Source organism: Scyliorhinus canicula, chromosome 10, assembly GCF_902713615.1.
Source record: "Scyliorhinus canicula chromosome 10, sScyCan1.1, whole genome shotgun sequence".
In the NCBI taxonomy this organism is placed as follows: domain Eukaryota; kingdom Metazoa; phylum Chordata; class Chondrichthyes; order Carcharhiniformes; family Scyliorhinidae; genus Scyliorhinus; species Scyliorhinus canicula.
The window spans coordinates 16,520,703-16,542,150 of NC_052155.1; the positions used below are offsets into that span (position 1 = coordinate 16,520,703).

The following is a 21,448-nucleotide window of genomic DNA, read 5'->3' on the forward strand; positions in this document are numbered from 1 at the left end:
TCTATAGTTACAGGGGTTATGTCTACTCCCCTTCTTGAACAAGGGGACAACATTTGCTATCCTCCAGTCTTCTGGCACTATTCCTGTAGACAAAGACGACTTAAAGATCTAAGCCAAAGGCTCAGCAATCTCCTCCCTAGCTTCCCAGAGAATCCTAGGATAAATCCCATCTGGCCCAGGGGACTTATCTATTTTCACACTTTCCAGAATCGCTAACACCTCCTCCTTATGAACCTCAAGCCCTTCTAGTCTAGTAGCCTGTATCTCAGTATTCTCCTTGACAACATTGTCTTTTTCCTGTGTAAATACGGATGAAAAATACTCATTTAGCACCTCTCCTATCTCCTCGGACTCCACGCACAACTTCCCACTACTGTCCTTGACTGGCCCTACTCTTACCCGAGTCATTCTTTTATTCCTGACACATCTATAGAAAGCTTTAGGGTTATCCTTGATCCTACCTGCTAAAGACTTCTCATGTCCTCTCCTGGCTCTTCTTAACTCTCTCTTTAGAGCCTTCCTAGCCAACTTGTAACTCTAAAGCGCCCTAACTGAACCAACCACCACGTCTCATCTTATATAAGCCTCGTTCTTCCTCTTGACAAGCGTTTCAATTGCTTTAGTAAACCATGGTTCCCTCGCTCGACCACTTCCTCCCTGCCTGACAGGTACATACTTATCAAGGACACGCCGTAGCTGTTCCTTGAACATGCTCCACATTTCCATTGTGCCCATCCCCTGCAGTTTGCCTCTCCAGCCGATGCATCCTAAGTTTTGCCTCATCGCATCATAATTGCCTTTCCTTGACTCTTGCCTTGCGGTATATACCTATCCCTTTTCATCACTAAAGTAAACATAGTCGAATTGTGGTCACTATCACCAAAGTGCTCACCTACCTCCAAATCTGACACCTGTCCTGGTTCATTGCCCAGTACCAAATCCAATACGGCCTCGCCTCTCGTTGGCCTATCTACATACATAGAACATAGAACATAGAACGATACAGCGCAGTACAGGCCCTTCGGCCCTCGATGTTGCACCGACATGGAAAAAAAAACTAAAGGCCATCTAACCTACACTATGCCCTTATCATCCATATGCTTATCCAATAAATTTTTAAATGCCCTCAATGTTGGCGAGTTCACTACTGTTGCAGGTAGGGCATTCCACGGCCTCACCACTCTTTGCGTAAAAAACCCACCTCTGACCTCTGTCCTATATCTATTACCCCTCAATTTAAGGCTATGTCCCCTCGTGCTAGCCACCTCCATCCGCGGGAGAAGGCTCTCGCTGTCCACCCTATCTAACCCTCTGATCATTTTGTATGCCTCTATTAAGTCACCTCTTAACCTTCTTCTCTCTAACGAAAACAACCTCAAGTCCATCAGCCTTTCCTCATAAGATTTTCCCTCCATACCAGGCAACATCCTGGTAAATCTCCTCTGCACCCGTTCCAAAGCTTCCACGTCCTTCCTATAATGAGGCGACCAGAACTGTACGCAATACTCCAAATGCGGCCGTACCAGAGTTTGGTACAGCTGCATCATGACCTCATGGCTCCGGAACTCAATCCCTCTACCAATAAAGGCCAACACACCATAGGCCTTCTTCACAACCCTATCAACCTGGGTGGCAACTTTCAGGGATCTATGTACATGGACACCGAGATCCCTCTGCTCATCCACACTACCAAGAATTTTACCATTAGCCAAATATTCCGCATTCCTGTTATTCTTTCCAAAGTGAATCACCTCACACTTCTCCACATTAAACTCCATTTGCCACCTCTCAGCCCAGCTCTGCAGCTTATCTATGTCCCTCTGTAACCTGCAACATCCTTCCGCACTGTCTACAACTCCACCGACTTTAGTGTCGTCTGCAAATTTACTCACCCATCCTTCTGCGCCCTCCTCTAGGTCATTTATAAAAATGACAAACAGCAACGGCCCCAGAACAGATCCTTGTGGTACGCCACTCGTAACTGAACTCCATTCTGAACATTTCCCATCAACTACCACTCTCTGTCTTCTTTCAACTAGCCAATTTCTGATCCACATCTCTAAATCACCCTCAATCCCCAGCCTCCGTATTTTCTGCAATAGCCGACCGTGGGGAACCTTATCAAACGCAAGCAACATACTGCGTCAGGAAACCCTCCTGCACACATTGGGCAAAAACGGACCCATCTAAAGTACTCGATGTATAGCGTTTCCAGTCAATATTTGGAAAGTTAAAGTCCCCCATAACAACTACCCTGTTACTTTCGCTCCTATCCAGAATCATCTTTGCAATCCTTTCCTCTACATCTCTGGAACTTTTTGGAGGCCTATAGAAAACCTCTAACAGGGTGACCTCTTCTTCCCTGTTTCTTAACTCAGCCCATACTACCTCAGTATTCGAGTCCTCATCAAATGTCCTCTCGGCCACCGTAATACTGTCCTTGACTAACAATGCCACCCCTCCCCTTCTCTTACCACCTTCCCCGGGTTTACTGATATATCTAAACCCCAGCACCTGCTACAACCATTCCTCGCCCTGCTCTATCCATGTCTCCGAAATGGCCACAACATCGAAGTCCCAGGTACCTATAACCTTTAACCTTTAGGAGCTGAAAAATCAAACTGCTCTCATAATAGTGTGACACTGTGATGTTTGCTTGTAAAATCAGACATTGCAGCATGAATCATAGAATGAATTATCAAGCTGTGCTTTTTTTAAAAACACCAGATGGTTTTTAAAATTTAAACCCCAGGAGTTTTTCTTTCCAATTAAGGAGCAATTAGTGTGGCCAATCCACCTACCCTGAACATCTTTAGATTGTAGGGGTGGGATCCATGCAGTCACGGGAAGAATGTGTAAATTCCACACAGATAGTGACCCAGGGCTGGGATCGAACCCGGGTCCTTGGCACTGTAAGGCTGCAGTGCTAGCCACTGCGCCGCCTTGACACAAAGGGAGATAAATCCATTCACAGATTTGACAGTTCCAGTGAGTTTTGACAGTTAGTTGACGGTTTTGACAGTTCTAATGAGTTTATGCAGTTTTTACGCACAATCATGTTTACTTTTAACAATCATAAAGGGTGCCTTGATCTACCAAAATGTGCCACACCTGTCCCATAGTTCTCCCAGATACCTGCCTTCACTATAGGGCTATCCAAATGAATCCACCAAATTCAGACCTCCCTTTACTTGGTCTAATCTGCACACACCAGGGGCGGGATTCTACGCATCCCAACGCCGAAATCGCATCTGGCGCCAGGGCGCAGAAACCATTTCCGTGCATGGAATCGGGACCGGCGGCGGTTCCCCGATTCTCTGGCCCCCGAAACACGGCCCCTACCTGTGGCCATTGCCAGAGGCCCGCCCCTCCATTCTCTGCCCCCGAACGGCCAAAATCCCAATGGTGTATTTCTAATGTGGGCCTGCCGTTCGGGGTTCTCGTGTGGCGGCTGCGGACTCAGTCCGTGGCCGCCATGGTCGGGGACGGGCCGATCGGAGGGCAGGGGGGGGCCTTATACGGGACCTGGCTATTTTTGGGCGGGCAGTTTGGGTCGGGCGTGCAGCCGATCAGGGGCACTATTTAGGAGGTCCAGCTCCGTGGACTGAGTCCGCCATGGAGCACGGTGCAGCCTCAGGAAGCCGCTGCCATGCGTATGCGCAGCCGCTGACCCGGACGTGCGGGGGGGCCGTATCTGCAGCTAAAGCTGCTAGATTCGCGATGGGTCCCTGCAGGGCTATGAATATGTGGCCTCTTGACGCCAGTTTTTCTGGCGTGAAAGGCCACAGTTTTTACGATGGCGTGGGGATATAGTCCCAAAAACGGAGCATCCCGTCCCTGGTTTCACACACTTGGGGCGGGATTCTCTGATCCCCGACGCCAATATCGTGTTCGGCGACGGGACGGAGAATCCCCAATTACGCCGAAATCAGGGGCGGCGCCGCTTTCATGATGCTCCGCCCCCTAAAAAGCGACGCATCCACGGCCAACGTACTTTGGCTGAGGCCCACCTGCGATGCTCCAACCCCGACCAGCTGAGATTCCGATGGTGTGGGACACGAATGGTCTCACCCGTTGGGAACCTCAGCATGGCGGCTGCGGACTCAGTCCAGCGCCGCCACAGTCGGGGGAGGGCCTATTTGCGGGCAGGGGTGGACATATTCGGGATTGGGACCACTGTAGTGGGGCACACGAGCCGGCCAAAGGGGGGGGCGACTATTTCGCGGGCTGGGTCAGCGAGCGGTATCCGCTGTGGAACAGAGCGCAGCCACTGCAGGCCGCCGCCGTGTGCATGCATGGCCACGGACCCAGCAGCTCTCCAGGCCGTATCGGCAGCTAGAGCTGGGAGCTCTTCACTGCCTGGCTGCCAGACCCTCCCAAACAGAGAATCGGTGGCCGTTTAGAGCCAGTTTCCCTGGCGTCTTCATGTCGGCGTGGGGACACAGTCTTCAGAACGGCAAATCCAGCCCCTGGTCTATCAAAACGCCACTTCAGTGGAGACAGCTGATAATTTAAATGGCCAGCTGCCTCCATAAAACACACATAGGCAGACCCCAGCCCTACTCCAGTTCCATCCACGCGAAACAGGAGATGTTGTATTTGGGCGCGGGATTTGGGAATTTTGACCATTTCCACTATTTTTTCCACAACAAAGAGTCTCTCCGAAAATCTGGGCCTATGTCAGTACTTAGCACGGATGGAGAATAATAGCAAAGAACTTTGCCAGGGTAGGTGAGGGAGGGGGGCCCCGTTCAACCAAAAAAGAAGCAATGGGTTAGGATTCTCTTCCTGGATCTAATGTGTCCCCTATGTATTTTGATATTTTCCTTGAATTCTTCAATTTTATAAAAAATTGCCCTTGTCGTTGATGAAGGTTTGCACGGCAATATTTATTGCCTATCTCCAGTTAACCTGAGAACATTATGGGTGCGATCTAATGGCCCGACTCAAGACGCAGCATGGCTGGTAAATCTTGCGAAAGGCCTCTCGCGGGATTTACCCGGCTCGCCATATCTTGTGTTTAATGGTCAGCCCACCTCATTCCAGCTGGAAGATCTCCAGGCAGCAATTATCCAGGTTTGCTGCTTTGAGGGCTTTAAACATGATTCCAATCCAATATACATAATTTTGGCCAATTTGGATTATCACAGCACTTAAAACAGTGAACAACTGCTTTATCAGGTTGCTGAGTAGTATTTCCATCATTTTCTGTGTTTACATCTAATTTCCAGCATCCGCTGTATTTTGATTTTCTAACTGCTCCCTTTTCTCATGCAGTAGAAATCGGTGCTCCCTTTGAAATTTGGTATTCTTGCGTCTGTCCTGATGAGTGCAAGACGAAAAGCTTCGACAGCCTGTCTCTTTTTTTCAGCAATATTCATTGAATAACTAATTTTTAAAAAACAGGAAATGCTGGAAAAATTCAGAAGGCCTGGGGGCATCTGTGAAGAGAGAGACAGAGTTAATGTTTTGAATCTGTGTGTTTCTCGCTCCCCGGATGGCGGAGTCTTTCCAGAACTTTCTATTTTTATTTCAGATTTCCAGATCCGCAGTATTTTGCTTGCATCTCATTGAATAATTGTGATTTTCAGAATGCCTCTTTTCAGCATACTTTATCATAGAGATGGAGAGGAGACAGTGAACCAAATAAGGTATGACAAGTAGAAAGAACTATTCAGGTGAAAGAGTAGAATTCCCTGGGGTACATGTACGGCTGATTTGGTAAAATTTCTTATCTTTCCCACATCCTGTAGTATTTTACTGACACGGAGCATGCCAACGTTTACAACACACACTGTACTACAATTGGTTTTAGCTAGCAACTGCACAATATCTAAAAGCAGGTGAGCAAGACAAAATGGTTCCTTGAGTTTATGAGTAGTTAATTTAATACATTGACTCATGTCACACTAACGAAAGAAATCTGGATTCAATTGTGACCTGCAGAGAGTTAGGCAGAACATCTCAATAATGGCAAATCATCTAGCAACAGTTTCCAAACTTATAAACATAAAAAACTGACAGGCGGGGAAGGACCAGATGGTTAAGCCTGTCCCACAGTTCTTGGCACTTCCCAACCCAGACAGCCATTGAATCTCCAGAGAAAGGCAGAAAAGAAAACCCAGGGGCAACCATAGCAGCAACAACTTGCATTTATATTGAACCTTCAACGTAGTGAACCGTCCCAAGGTGTTTCAAGGGAGAGTTATCTAACACAGTTTGACACCAAGCCACATAAAGAGATATTAGGATTGGTCAACAATAAAGATAGTTGAGGAGCAGTGTTTTCAGTAACATTTTTAAAGGATGGGAGAGAGTGGGAGAGATTTAGGAAGGAAATTCCAGAACTTCGGGTCGCGGCAGCTGAAGCCATGGCTGCCAATGGTGAAGCAAATAGTAGCAGGGTTTCCAGAGAGGTCCAAGTTTCAGCCAAAAAATAAGTAATAGTAATCAAAGATTTCGATCTACAGAAGATGATGAGGGGGATAGATAGAGTGGACGTTCAGAGACTATTTCCTCGGATGGATGTAGCTGTTACAAGGGGCCATAACTATAAGGTTCAGAGTGGGAGATATAGGAGGGATGTCCGAGGTAGGTTCTTTACTCAGAGAGTGGTTAGGGTGTGGAATGGACTGCCTGCTGGGACACTTTAGGAACTTTCAAGCGGTTATTGGATAGGCACATGGAGCACACAAGAATGACAGGGAGTGGGATAGCTTGATCTTGGTTTCAGACAATGCTCGGTACAACATCGAGGGCCGAAGGGCCTGTTCTGTGCTGTACTGTTCTATGTTCTAATTGATGGTACAGTAATGTATTAGCATGGATTGAGGATTGTTTAATAGACAGAATGCCAACCAATCTGAAATTCCATAGAGCAATATCGGTTCTATGCCTGAGAGGCTTGAACTGCGTAACACATCACGCCAAGAAGATTAACCACTTTCACGTGAGCTGCCTTCAGAAACTCCTGAAGATCAAATGGCGGGAGAAAATACCAGACAGTTAGATGTGCTCCCAAGCCGGGATGGGCAATAAATGCTGGCCTAACCAGCGTCTCCCACATCCCATAAATGATTTTTTAAAAAGCTGGCATGCCGAGCGTCCACACCATATTGAGACAAGCACAACTGAGTTGGGATGATCTTGTAGCCAGAATGCCTGACGTTCACTCACTCACTCAGATGAGCTTGAATCTGGAGTGTGCTCAAAAGGAAGCTCGACAAGGAGACTCTAAAGACTTCACTTAGGAGTTTTGATATCGACCCCCAAGTTGATGGAGAAGCTAACCCAGGATCACTGCATCTGATGCAACCAAATAAAACGCAGTGCAGCCTGTTTCAAAAACAAGTGCACATCAGAGATGGAGAGAAAACACAATGCCAGCAAATCCAGAGCCAGCAACTCGTCCAAAACTCATTCGTCTGCAGTATCCTATCTTATTTCCAGGTCTCGATAGCCTTAGCAGTTACCTACATACCCTCCGAACGCTCTCAATCCTGCCAGATAATAAACATGCTTCTCTTCACCTCAAAAAATGAATAACAGAATGCAGAGGGCAGGAATTAATGGAGCATTTTTGGGTTGGCAGGCTGTAACCGGGGGCGGGGATGGGGAACTACAATGATCGCTACTTGAACCACAGCTGTTTACAATCTATATTGATGACTTAGATGAAGGGACTGACTGCAACATATCCAAGTTTGCTGACGATGCAAAGTTAGGTGGCAAGTAAGAAATGAGGACACAACGATACTGCACTGGGATATAGACAGGGAGTGGGGAAAAACATGGCAGGAGGTATACAACGTGATGGAATAGAAACTAGTACATAGAACAGTACAGCACAGAACAGGCCCTTCGGCCCTCGATGTTGTACCCAACACTAAGGGCACTTTTGGACACTAAGGGCAATTTAGCATGGCCAATCCACCTAACCCGCACATCTTTGGACTGTGGGAGGAAACCGGAGCACCCGGAGGAAACCCACGCACACACATAGAACATAGAACAGTACAGAACAGGCCCTTCGGCCCTCAATGTTGTGCCGAGCCATGATCACCCTACTCAAACCCACATATCCACCCTATACCCAAACAACACCCCCCCCCCTTAAACCTTACTTTTATTAGGACACTACGGGCAATTTAGCATGGCCAATCCACCTAACCCGCACATCTTTGGACTGTGGGAGGAAACCGGAGCACCCGGAGGAAACCCACGCACACAGGGGGAGGACGTGCAGACTCCGCACAGACAGTGACCCAGCCGGGAATCGAACCTGGGACCCTGGAGCCGTGAAGCATTTATGCTAACCACCATGCTACCGGTACTTTGGTAGGAAACATTAAAAAACATTTTTTGAATGGTGAGAGATTGAGAAGTGTTTGCATTCAGAGGGTGTATACGAATCACGGAAAGTTAACAGAAAGGAGAGCGAACAGCACGTTAGCTTTTGTTAAAAAGGGATTGGAGTAGAAAAGTAAAGAACTCTTACGACAATTATAGTGTTTGCTGAAGTTACACCAGGTGTAATGCAGTTTTGGTCTCCTTACCTAAGGCGAGATATGCTTGGATTAGTAGAAGCGCGACAAAGGTTAGCTAGCACGGTGGCCTAGTGGTTAGCACAACTGCCTCACGGCGCTGAGGTCCCAGGTTCGATCCCAGCTCTGTGTCACTGTCTGTGTGGAGTTTGCACATTCGCCCCGTGTCTGCGTGGGTTTCGCCCCCACAACCCAAAAATGTGCAGAGTAGGTGGATTGACCACACTAAATTGCCCCTTAATTGGAAAAAATTATTGGGTAATCTAAAAAAAAATTAAAAACAAAGGTTAGCTAGGCTGAGGGGATTGTTTTATGAGGAGCGATTGAGTAGATTAGGCCTATATTCCTGGAGTTTGGAAGAATAAGAGTTGATCTAATTGAAACATAAAATTCTTAAGGGAGTTGATGTGGTAGATTGTGGCTGGGGAGTCTAGGACACGAGGTCACGGTCTCAGATTAAGAGACTGGTCATTTAGCACTCAAATGATTCACTTAAGGTTGTGCATCTTTACAAATTCTCTACCCCAGACAACTCGGGTTGCTTAGTCGTTGAGCACATTCAAAATGGAGATCAATTTGGGGGTTCAAAGGAAAATAAGGGTTTTAGGGATAGTATGTGAAGGTTGAGTTGAGGTAGATCAATCATTATCTTGTTAAGCGGCGGAGAAGATTTGAAAAGTCAGGTGGTCTACTCCAACTCCAATTTCTTATGTACTTGTGAAGAAAAGAATTACTCTGGAAAATTCCCCTCCCCCCTCTTAAGATGATCAAGCCTAGTCCAAGGAATTGCGTGAATTAGAGGTTATTGATAAATTCCGTTACCTGCTACATGGTGTAATCCCAGTCAAGGACCAGTCCAGCCCCTTCACATGGTACACATGGTGTCAACATGCACCACACCAGCTGGCAGCTTATTCCACAGGCATTATCACCCAACATATTACCGTAAAACATGAAGGTCGGGTGACAGGCAGATAACATTTTTGATTTCCCCTGACCTTCTTAACCCCGCCAAACCTACAATTCCTCACAATTAGAAATCCGGGTACGGAGATCAGTCTCACCTCAGTGGGTATCACCTGCACCTCGGAATCAAAAGGTTCGAGTCCCAGTCCCCAAAACATACGCACATAATGTAAGCAGACACTCCAATACAGTGCCTATAATCCAATAAGGAGTACCACCTTACTCCAGCTGAGGTGTGACTGCTCTCTCAGACGCATGGATAGGATCCCCTGGCATGATTTTGTTAAAGACCAGGGGAGTTTTTCATAGAATCCCAACAGTGCAGAAGGAGGCCATTCGACCCACCAAGTCTGCACCAACCCTCTGAAGGAGCATACTATCTAGGTCTGCCCACCACCCCGCCCTGTCCCCATAACCCCACCCAACCTTTTGTACACTAAGCGGCAATTTAGCACGGCCAATCCACCTTACCTGCATATCTTTGGACTGTGGGAGCACCCGGTGGAAACCCGCGCAGAGATGGGGAGAACATACAAACTCCAAACAGTCACCCAAGGTCGGATTTGAACCCGGTCCCTGGCACTGTGAGGCAGCAGTGCTAACCACTGTGCCACCATGCCACCCCAATTCTGGCCAATCTTTATCCTTCAGCCAACAGTCACTAAAAACACAGGGTGTCTGGTCAGTTTTTCATTGCTGTTTGGGGGAGCTTGATGTGTCTCCCGCTTCATAACAGCAATTAGTCACAAGTACCTTATTGGCTGTAAAGTGCTGACACTATAGAAGTGCAAGTTCTTTCCTATGTTACTTAAGGTCGCCACATTATTGGCTGATCACTTCCATATCAATCATCATTTTTCCTTTCAAGGATTTGGCAGGTGGATTTGCAGCCAGATAGCACAAGCCTTCTGCTTTGATTCAGGCAAGGGATCACTAGCACCAATATACACTGGCTTGCCGGCACCAGGGGCTGGGTTTATTTCATTGCCATCAAGTCCTGGAGTGGGACTTCAACCTGGATCTTCCAGCTCAGTGGTGGGTGTAGTAGGCTATTTTGTTTCAGTAGTGATTGATCGTGCATCAATTTAATGAACAAAATTGAAGAATGGCTGCTCTCTGCATCAAGCCAGAGTGTCTACAAATCAACCCCCACACGGCAAATGCAGCAGCAACTTTTAAATATTGGCTGGCATGTTTCAACGGGTACGTCAGGATGGCCCCAACTACCCCCACGGAGGAACAGAAAATGCAAGTCCTCCATTCAAGGGTGAGCCCAAAAATCTACACGCTTATTGAAGACGCGGACGGTTTCGAGGACGCAATGACTTTGTTAAAAGAGCACTACGTCCGCACTGTGAATCAGGTATACGCTCGGCATCTTTTAGCTAGCAGACGCAGATCCCAGGGGAATCACTGGACGATTTTTACCGCGCATTGTTAGTGTTAGGTAGAAACTGTAACTGTCCACAAGTCTCAGCCAATGACCACACCGAAATCTTAATACGGGATGCTTTTGTTGCGGGCATGCTGTCCTCCAGAATCCGCCAGCGACTGCTGGAAAACGACACGCTAGGGCTTAAAGAGGCACGGAAACTTGCGCACACCCTAGATGTAGCCTCCCGCAATGCCCAGGCCTACATTCCCGACCGCGCGGTATCCACATGGACAGAGCGGACCCCACCCGCGGCCGATTCCAAAGCTCCCCTAAATTCCCCACAAGCTTGTGCAGTGCTGCAGCCAGGAAACCCCGGTGTGTGTGTGGGGGGGGTGATGTTATTTTTGCAGGCTAAAACAAACACCCCCGGCAACGCTGCCCGGCCCATCCGCAATCTGCAAGGGCTGCGGGAAGAAGGGGCACCTCATGGCAGTATGCCAGGCCCGGTTGGCCTCCACAGGCGAACCGGGCCCACTGCCATTCCTCTCCTCACAGGCCGTGTGCGATTCATGGGGGCAGCCATCTTGGATGACATCTCAGGACCCCGACTCGGCTGGCCATGTATCGCCTGATGAGATCTCCCAGCAGCCGGCCATGTGCAATTCATGGGGGCAGCCATCTTGGATGATGTCTCAGGACCCCGACTCGGGTGGCCGTGTATCGCCCAACGAGATTTCTCAGCTTCTGCCACAAATTGCCTCAGTGACACTGGACCAGTCTCGGCCCCGAATGCTTTCAACCACTACGACGTCGGTACTCATCAACGGGCACAAGACATCCTGCTTGATCGACTCTGGGAGCACGGAGAGCTTCATCCATCCCAATGCAGTAAGACACTGCTTCCTCGCTGTACACCCGGTTTAAACAAAAGATCTCCCTGGCCTCTGGGTCCCACTCTGTGGAGATCCGGGGGTACTGCATAGCCAACTTCACGGTCCAGGGCGTGGAGTTCCGACTCTACGTCCTCCGCCATCTCTGCGCTGCCACAATCCTGGGACAGGACTTCTAGTGTAACCTGCAAAGTTTAACGTTCAAATTCGGCGGCCTCATCACTGTCTGCGGCCTCATGGCCCTCAAGGTCGACCCGCCTTCCCTGTTTGCAAACCTTACCCCCGATTGCAAACCCGTCGCCACCAGGAGCAGACGGTACAGTGCCCAGGACCGGACCTTCATTAGGTGGGAAGTCCAACGGTTACTAAAGGGCATTATCAAGGCCAGCAACAGCCCCTGGAGAGCTTAAGTGGTGGTTGTAAAGACCGGGGAGAAGCATAGGATGGTCATTGACTACAGTCAGACCATCAACAGGTATAAGCTCGGCGTGTACCCTCTCCCCCGCATATCTGAAATGGTCAACCAGATAGCGCAATACAAGGTTTTCTCCACAGTAGACCTGAAATCAGCTTACAACCAGCTCCCCATTCGCCCGGATGACCGCAAATACACTGCATTCGAAGCAGATGGGCAGCTCTACCACTTTCTAAGCATTCCCTTTGGTGTCACAAATGGGGTCTCGGTCTTCCAACGGGAGATGGACCGAATGGTTGACCGGTACGGTCTGCAGGACACGTTCCCGTACCTCGACAATGTCACCATCTGCGGCCACAACCAGCAGGACCACGACACCAACCTCCTCAAATTTCTCCATACCACAAAAATCCTTAACTTAACGTATAACAAGGACAAATGCGTGTTTAGCACCGATCGCCTAGCCATCCTCGGCTACGTAGTGCATGATGGAGTCATAGACCCAGATCCCGAACGCATGCGCCCCCTCATGGAGTTTCACCTCCCCCACTGCCCCAAGGCCCAGAAACGTTGCCTGGGCTTCTTTTCTTATTACGCCCAGTGGGTCCCCAATTATGCGGACAAGGCCCGCCCACTAATCCAGTCCACAGTTTTTCCCCTATCGGCAGAGGCCCGCCAGGCTTTCAGTCGCATCAAAGAAGACATCGCTAGGGTGATGATGCATGCAATCGATGAGTCACTCCCCTTCCAGGTCGAGAGCGACGCATCAGACATAGCTCTGGCCGCCACCCTCAATCAGGCGGGCAGACCCATGGCCTTCTTTTCACGCACCCTCCACGCCTCAGAAATCCACCATTCTTCCCTTGAGAAGGGGATCCAAGTCATCGCCGAAGCTGTGTGGCATTGGAGGCATTACCTGGCCAGCAGGAGATTCACTGTCCTCACTGACCAACGGTCAGTAGCCTTCATGTTTGACAATGCACAGCGGGGCAAAATTAAGAATGATGAGATCTTACGGTGAAGGATCGAGCTCTCCACCTATAATTACGAGATCTTGTATCATCCCAGGAAGCTCAACGAGCCTCCTGATGCCCTGTCCCGTGGCACTTGTGCCAGTGTACAAGTAGACCGACTCCAGACCCTCCACGACAACCTCTGCCACCCGGGGGGTCACCTGGTTCTTCCACTTTGTTAAAACCCGCAATTTGCCCTACTCCATCGAGGAGGTCAGGGCCGTAACCAGAAACTGCCAAATCTGCGCGGAGTGCAAGCGGCACTTCTACAGGCCAGAGAAAGTACACGTGGTGGAGGCTCCCTGCCCCTTTGAATGCCTCAGCATGGATTTCAAAGGGCCCCTTACCTCCACCAACCGCAACACGTATTTCTTAAACGTGATTAATGAGTACTCCCGGTTTCCTTTCGCCATCCCCTGTCCCGACATGATGGCTGCCACCGTCATTAAAGCCCTCCACAGCATCTTTATTCTGTTCGGTTTCCCTGCCTACATCCGTAGCGATAGGGGGTCCTCCTTCATGAGCGATGAGCTGCGTCAATTCCTGCTCAGCAAGGGCATTGCCTCCAGCAGGACGACCAGTTACAACCCCCGGGAAAACGGGCAGGTAGAGAGGGAGAACGGGACGGTCTGGAAGGCCGTCCCACTGGCTCTATGGTCCAAGAATCTCCCAGTGGCCCAATCGCAGGAGCTCCTCCCCGAGGCACTTCACTCCATCCAATCACTACTACTAATGAAACACCTCATGAATGTCTCCTTGCCTTCCCAAGGAAGTCCTCCTCGGGGACCTCTAATCCAACATGGCTGGCAGCCCCCGGACCCGTCCTACTCCGCAAACACATACGGGCCCACAAGTCGGACCCACTGGTCGAGCGGGTACATCTGCTCCATGCTAACCCCTAGTACGCCTATGCGGCGCACCCTGATGGCCGACAAGACACGGTCTCCCTCCGGGATCTGGCCCCCGCTGGATCCACCCCCCCCCCCACCACCACCAACCCCAACCATTTTTTCACCGGCGCACACCACCGTAGCCCCTTCCCAGGAGGATCCGTCCTCCCACTGGCCCCATCCGGATGCGATGAAGCTGAAAACGACACTCTCCCAGAGCCACGGATGCCCGAGCCGATGCCAGCATCATCGCCAGGACTGCGACGATCACAGAGGACGACCAGGGCCCCCGACCGGCTGATAGTTTCATTGTAAAATGAACTTGTAAATAAGTGTATTGCATGTAAAGGCACCGAAGGGTACCGCTATAACCTCTACCACTGTAAAAGCAAGGCCACCACCCCCGCCGGACTCTTTTTTTAAACAGGGGGTGAATGTGGTAGGCTATATTAGGGATATCGCTGTTCCTAGGTGGGATATACCTTGTACTGTAGTATGAGATTTCACCTGAGGAAGGAGCTAGTGTTTGAAACAAACATGTTGGACTTTAACCTGGTGTTGTCAGACTTCTTACTGTAGTATGAGTGGTAGAACCTGCCTGCTGGTTCCACCCAGCAGGCGGAGCATAAGAGTCTGTGTTTCACCCACAGCAATCATTCTGTACCGGAGCTGCTGGGGTAACTATTTGTTCATTAAAGCCTTCAATTGGACTACAATCTCGCTTCAGTAGTGATTGATCATGCATCAGTGGGAAAGCTATCCACTGAGCCAGTCCAGCTCGAGTTTGGGGCAGCAGGGTAGCATGGTGGTTAGCATAAATGCTTCACAGCTCCAGGGTCCCAGGTTCGATTCCCGGCTGGGTCACTGTCTGTGTGGAGTCTGCACGTCCTCCCCCTGTGTGCGTGGGTTTCCTCCGGGTGCTCCGGTTTCCTCCCACAGTCCAAAGATGTGCGGGTTAGGTGGATTGGCCATGATAAATTGCCCGTAGTGTCCTAATAAAAGTAAGGTTCAGGGGGGGTTGTTGGGTTACGGGTATAGGGTGGATACGTGGGTTTGAGTAGGGTGATCATGGCTTGGCACAACATTGAGGGCCGAAGGGCCTGTTCTGTGCTATACTGTTCTATGTTCTATAAGATGGACTGTGAGGTTTTTCACCCCCCTAGATATGTGGAATAATGTTCAATTTATCTAGCAAAGTGAAGCTTCGTGCAAGTCTATTCTGCAATACTGCCTTGGACCTGAAATACTGCTTTTGAAGAAAATTCAATTTTTACAATACCTTACGCAACCAACCCTCCTTCACAGCAGTATTGAGCCAATTCTTCTGGGGAAAAAAGTAATCCTACGTTTGTTACAAATGTTGCTGCAGAAATACTCACTGCAGTTTTTGTAGGATTGAGAAGTAAAGAAGGTTTATGATCCCTTTCTTGAGTTTGAATGCAGTACCCAAAATACTTAAATATCCCTTTCTCTCCAGATAATACTGAATTATTGGGAAGGTCGCCATTTTTCTATTGCATTTTGTGGACCTCATCACCAAGATCTGAGCCAGAGCTGACATTGTTTAATACACTACTTGAAGATTAATGTGTAAAAAATACAATTCATAAGTGGTCCTTACACAATTAACAATTTACACCTTTACACTTTTGAGTTTTCCAACACAGGTATTTAGAAGCATAGAAATCGCACAGTGAAGGAGGCCATTCGGCCCATCAAGTTTGCACCGACCCTCCGAAGGAGCACCCTACCTAAGCCCACTACCCCGCCCTATCCCTGTGACGCCCACCCAACATGTCCGACACTATGGGGCAATTTAGCATGGTCAATCCACCTTATCTGCACAATTTTGGACTGTGGGAGGTACCCGGAGGAAACCCTCGCAGACACAGGGCGAACGTGCGGACTCCACACAGACACCCAAGGAATTGAACCCGGGTCCCTGGCACTGTGAGACAGCAGTGTTAAACAGTGGGCCACCTTACTGACACCCTATTAATATATATCGTTCATTATTTTAAAATTACATTACAATTTAAAATATCTTGTTGATTGTTTAACCGTTTCCAATGGAAATTTCAGCATTAACCTCTTCCTGTACTGGAACCGTGTTAAATTATTCCACCGCGTGCAACATTAACCCCCCCCCCCCCCCCCCCCCATGCCCTCCAACCAACACCGTTGCTGCTTCAAAGCCACCGAATGAAATGAGAAAGACACTTCATCAATGTAACGAATAAACACAGGAAAGGAGCTGTGAGCTTACAGGAGCTGCAGAGAGGGAATGTGTAAAAAGCTGCCTTGTGGGATCTCACTGAAACCAGACTTCACAAACGACCTGGAAACAAAATGGACCAATTAACATGTCAGAATTCTGAGCCCTTTCAATCAATCGCATCATCACACACATTGTTGACTACACATCCATCATGGTTGTCAGCTACATGTAAACACCATTAACAATTCGAAAATCTGCATGCACAGTAGTCTATTTTTAGATGTGTGACAAGAGGGGGAGGGGGGGGGGAATAACATAGGCGAGATCCTTTCAACAATCATGCAACATTATATAATAAACACAGCCTGGCTTCTCTGCTTCCATTCATGCCAAACAACAGGAACATTACAAGCCACAGATACTCACAAGGAAACTACCCCGGGAGGAAAAACGTGAGGGATGGATTTTCTATTTTCACACAAAGCGTTATCCTTGGAGCAAGTGCACCCTGCAGGACATCTCGCCTGCTTAGATGTCTTCGATTCAATTAAGAACAACAAATACATAATCCACAAGAACAAGCTGAATCTTTTTGTGGCACTTCCCATTCTTCCATACGCTTCTGCGAAGAATAGCGCAGATCATGGGCTGGTTGTTGCTTTTATCCTGTGTCTGAAATGCCAAGCTCCCTTGCTCCAATGCCCACAACAAGATTTGAACTGATTTATATTTCACTAACGCAGCACAGCCCCTCATAAGACTGGACTGCTTCCATCTCACCACCATGAGGGTGAATCCAATCAAACATTTACCCCACCACCGATGCCAACACAAAACCATATTTATTTTGATGTAAATATTTTTAAATCTCTGTAATTTTTGGGGTGCCTTTATTGAATCAGCATCCGCCCCCACTTGCTTATGTGAATTTCACATTTTTTTGTTTTGCCAAATCTCTTTGTGGACCCCTTTGGGATAAAATGGTATATGCTGAAATCCTCTGGGAATTTATTCAAGGAAATATTACGGTTGGATGGATCTTCAATCCCAGTGCGCTGCGTGTGTGGAGGTGCCGTGAGAAAAATTAAATAGAGCACGTTGTAATACAACAGTAACCATGGTGAACACACTGCACCTTTAATACTGCTCCTGCAGAAGCCTTTTCTATTAAAACTGATTATGCTTACAGAGCTTTTTTCCGTAAACTAACAAATACATTCACGTGCAATCTTTCAATATTATGCTAAAATGTGGAGTCAATCCCAGGTAACATTCGATTTAAAATCTAAATTTAAAGATTACAATTGCAACACCTGCAAAAAAAAAAATCCAATTCCGCACTTCAGCTCTCTACACCTAGAAAGTTGATTTGAATTAAGAAAGCTCTGATTTGCTGCTTGCAAAGCTATATTGAATGCAGCATGCTGTGAGTTGCATATACATGGCACATATGCAGGGTGATTTCTATTTTTAGCCACGGTGTTAACAATGCGATGCAGAGATGCCGACACGCTGAACTAGTGAGGGTTCACGTCCTTGATTTCCCACTTGAGCCCCTGAGTGAAGCCTGGAGGTACAGGAGAGCAGGAGGCTCCCTCACATACTTCTTATGGTGCAGCTCAAGATCAGCATTGGATGAGATGTGACAGCGGGCCACACACTGACCAATATTGAGCGAAGCACTTTGAGACATTCTGATACGTTAATATATGGCATTAAACCACCCCCCCCCCCCCCCATAAATACAAAGAAAGACTTGCATTTCTCTAGCACCTTTCACAACCTCAAAACATCCCAAAGCACTTTACAGACAACAAAATGTAGACATAGAGTCAGAGATTCATAGGATAATTTACAGCACAGGCTGTTTGGCCCATCGAGTCCATTCTGGCTCGCCACAAAACAATCAGGTCAGTTTTTAAAATTCATTTACAGGGTGTGGGGGTAACTGGCTGGCCAGAATTTATTGTCCATCCCTAACTGCCCTCCATTTCAGAGGGTATTTGCAAGTCAACCATATTGCTGGGTGCGATCTAACAGAAACATTTCGAAGTGACATTTGCGGCAGGATTTGTGGGAGTTTACCGCCAGCTCTCTCGGCAAGTTCCCCACTGCTATCTAATGACACTAGGTCACTTTTTTGGGCCCTGGGGAGTTTCTCCCCAGTCTAGCCCACACTTAGAATTATTTTCACCACTGGACAGCTGAACCTGCTGACCAGACCAGCTCCTCAGATATGGTCTCCTCTATATCGGAGAGACCAAACACAGACTGGGTGATCGCTTTGCTGAGCACCTTCGGTCTGTGTGCAATCAGGACCCGGATCTTCCCGTTGCTTGCCATTTTAACACAAGACCCTGCTCCCATGCCCACATGTCTGTCCTTGGCCTGCTGCAATGTTCCAGTGAAGCTCAACGCAAACTGGAGGAACAACATCTCATCTTCTGGTTAGGCACGCTACAGCTTTCCGGCCTGAACATCGAATTCAACAACTTCAGATGATCAGCCTCACCTCAACCCATTTGTTTTCATCCCATTTCATTTTAACTGTCTTTTACCATTTCTTTCTTTCTTGTCTTACTTTTTACATATTCCCCCCATCTTATCCCCCTTTCCTTACCTTTTCTCCCCTTTGCTTCCCCTTCCCCTCCCCCCACATCTGCATCTGTCACAGTTCACCCTTTGATTTTAGTTTCTCTGCTGTTTGGCCTTTCACACCTTTTGTTCTCTCTGAGGACTGCCATTAGCACTCATTCCCCTTGATTTCTTTGGCTATGATTAATCTTCCATTCTCTCACACCACAGTATAAATATTTCCCACTTTCTAAGTCTGTTAGCTTTGACAAAGGGTCATCTGGACTCGAAACGTTAGCTCCTTTCTCTCCCCTACAGATGCTGCCAGACCTGCTGAGATTTTCCAGCATTTTCTCTGGTTCCAGCTCCTCAGAGATCAGGCCACCATTTTGAAAGGGTGACTGATCTCTAAGCGGGTTTGTGGGTCCCCCACACCCCCTACCCATGAGGAATCTCACCCCCCACACACATGTTCATTGCCCCACACATCCCAAGCGATGGCACCCCTGCAACGGGGTCGCTGTGGGCCATCCTTTTCAGGCCTTCCCATGCCCCCTTTCAGGACTGGGTGGCAGTATCAAGGTGCTCACATTCCAGGGGGTGGGCCCGGGGGCCACCCTGACCACCCAGGGGCCTCTGATGGCCCGGGAGACCCCCCAGGTGCAGCGATGCCTGGTACACGTTTGTGTGGACCAGTACTAATTGGGGTCTGCTTGACCATGGATAAGGGGTCCATCCTGTTAATGGGATGGAGATTGGCCTTAACTGGTGATTATTAGTTTCTCGTCACGCCGCTCGGGATCTGGATCCCACCAACGGGAGCGAGCTGGTTAGATCGGAAACCGATCAGCACCTGGCACGGTTCCTGATTTCAGACTCTCCCACGATCTAACTGACTTGCTCTGAATTGCACCTGGCACAACACGGCCGTTAGAACGCGCCCTCTCCCTATCCCATCCACCTAAAAGCATCATTTCGCATTTCTCTGTATTAAATTCCATCTGTTACTGGCCTGACCATTCTACTAGCCTATCTGTTGCATCTTGCAGGGGCAAGTCATAGAATCATAGAATGATAGAATTAACAGTGCAGAAAGAGGCCATTCATCCCATTGAGTCTGCACCAGCCCTTGGAAAGAACACTCTACTTAAGCCCACGCCTCCACCCTATCCCTGTAACCCAGTAACCCACCGACCTTTTGGAAGCGAAGGGGCAATTCAGAATGGCCACTCAACCTAACCTACACATCTTTGGATTGTGGGAGGGAGGCACAGGGAGAAAGTGCAAACTCCGCACAGACAGTCACCCGAGGCCAGAGTTGAACACGGGTCCTTGGAGCTGTGAGGCAGCAGCCACTGTGCCACTGTACTGAAAATGAAATGAAAATCGCTTATTGTCACGAGTAGGCTTCAATGAAGTTACTGTGAAAAGCCCCTAGTCGCCACATTCCGGCGCCTGTCCGGGGAGGCTGGTACAGGGTACTGCCTGTGGCCCATAGTTGGGAGGGAGTTGCCCTGGGAGACCTCAACATCGACTCCAGACATCATGTTGTCTCATGACATCTGGTCAAAAATGGGCAAGGAAACCTGCTATTGGTCATCCCTTACTGCTACTCAAGGAACGCAACACTATCCAGGACAAAGCAGCCCTCTGGATTGGCACCCTATACACCACCATAAACATCCATCCGCTCCACTACCAATGCACAGTGGCAACAGGGTGTACCATCTACAAGATGCACTGCAGCAACTCAACAAGGCTTCTTCGAAATAACCTTCCAAACCCTTGACCTCTACCACCTAGAACGACAAGTGCAGCAGATGCATGGGAACACACCACCAGCAAGTTCCCCACCATGCCGCACACCATCCTGACTGAGAGCTGTAATGCCATTCCTGCACTATCGCTGGGTCAAAATCCTGAAACTCACTCCCTAATAGCAGTGTGGGTGTACCTACACCACATGGACCCCAGCAGTTCAAGAAGGCAGCTCACTGCCACCTTCTCATGGGCAACATATAGCAAAGCAAGCAGTGATCCAAGCACTGACCGAAGGGGAACACCGATACCCGAATCCTCTAGTCTGAAAAATATCATTTATCGCAATTCGCTGTGTTCTGTCCTTAAACCAATTGTTTATCCAATTGAACACTGACCCTCCTATTCCATGACCCACACTTTTGTTAACCTGTATTTTACTTCATCAAACAATCAGTCAAGCCCAATCTGCCTTTTACAAATACATGCTACCCCTCCTGAATTTACTCAAACCTCCCCGATTATTGTTTCATTATAATAATAATCTTTATTCTCACAAGTAGGCTTACATTAATACTGCAGTGAAGTTACTGTGAAAAGCCCCTAGTCGCCACATTCCAGCATCTGTTCGGGTATACGGAGGGAGAATTCAGAATGTCCAAATTACCTAACCCTCCATATTAAACAAACTGGCTTGTCGTTGCTAGCATTGTCCGTAAATACTTTCATGATTAAAACTCTCGGGCGGGATTCACCGACCCCCCCCCCCCCCCCCCCCCCCGCCGGGTCAGAGAATCGGCAGTGCA

General features: G+C 48.5%; 1 protein-coding gene across 1 annotated transcript in view; it reads right to left on the minus strand.

Annotated features, from left to right (window-relative positions):
• The window catches only part of LOC119972241 (leucine-rich glioma-inactivated protein 1-like), a 59,742-nt gene extending 42,682 nt beyond the window's left edge, over positions 1-17,060 (minus strand). The window contains exons 1-2 of the mRNA XM_038808633.1: positions 16,737-17,060; positions 16,359-16,430 (exon numbers count right to left, since the gene is read on the minus strand). Coding sequence (XP_038664561.1) covers positions 16,359-16,430; positions 16,737-16,918 — 254 coding nt within the window. The 5' untranslated portion in view covers positions 16,919-17,060. The remainder of the gene's footprint in view (positions 1-16,358; positions 16,431-16,736) is intronic.
• Between the last annotated feature and the right edge of the window lie 4,388 nt (positions 17,061-21,448).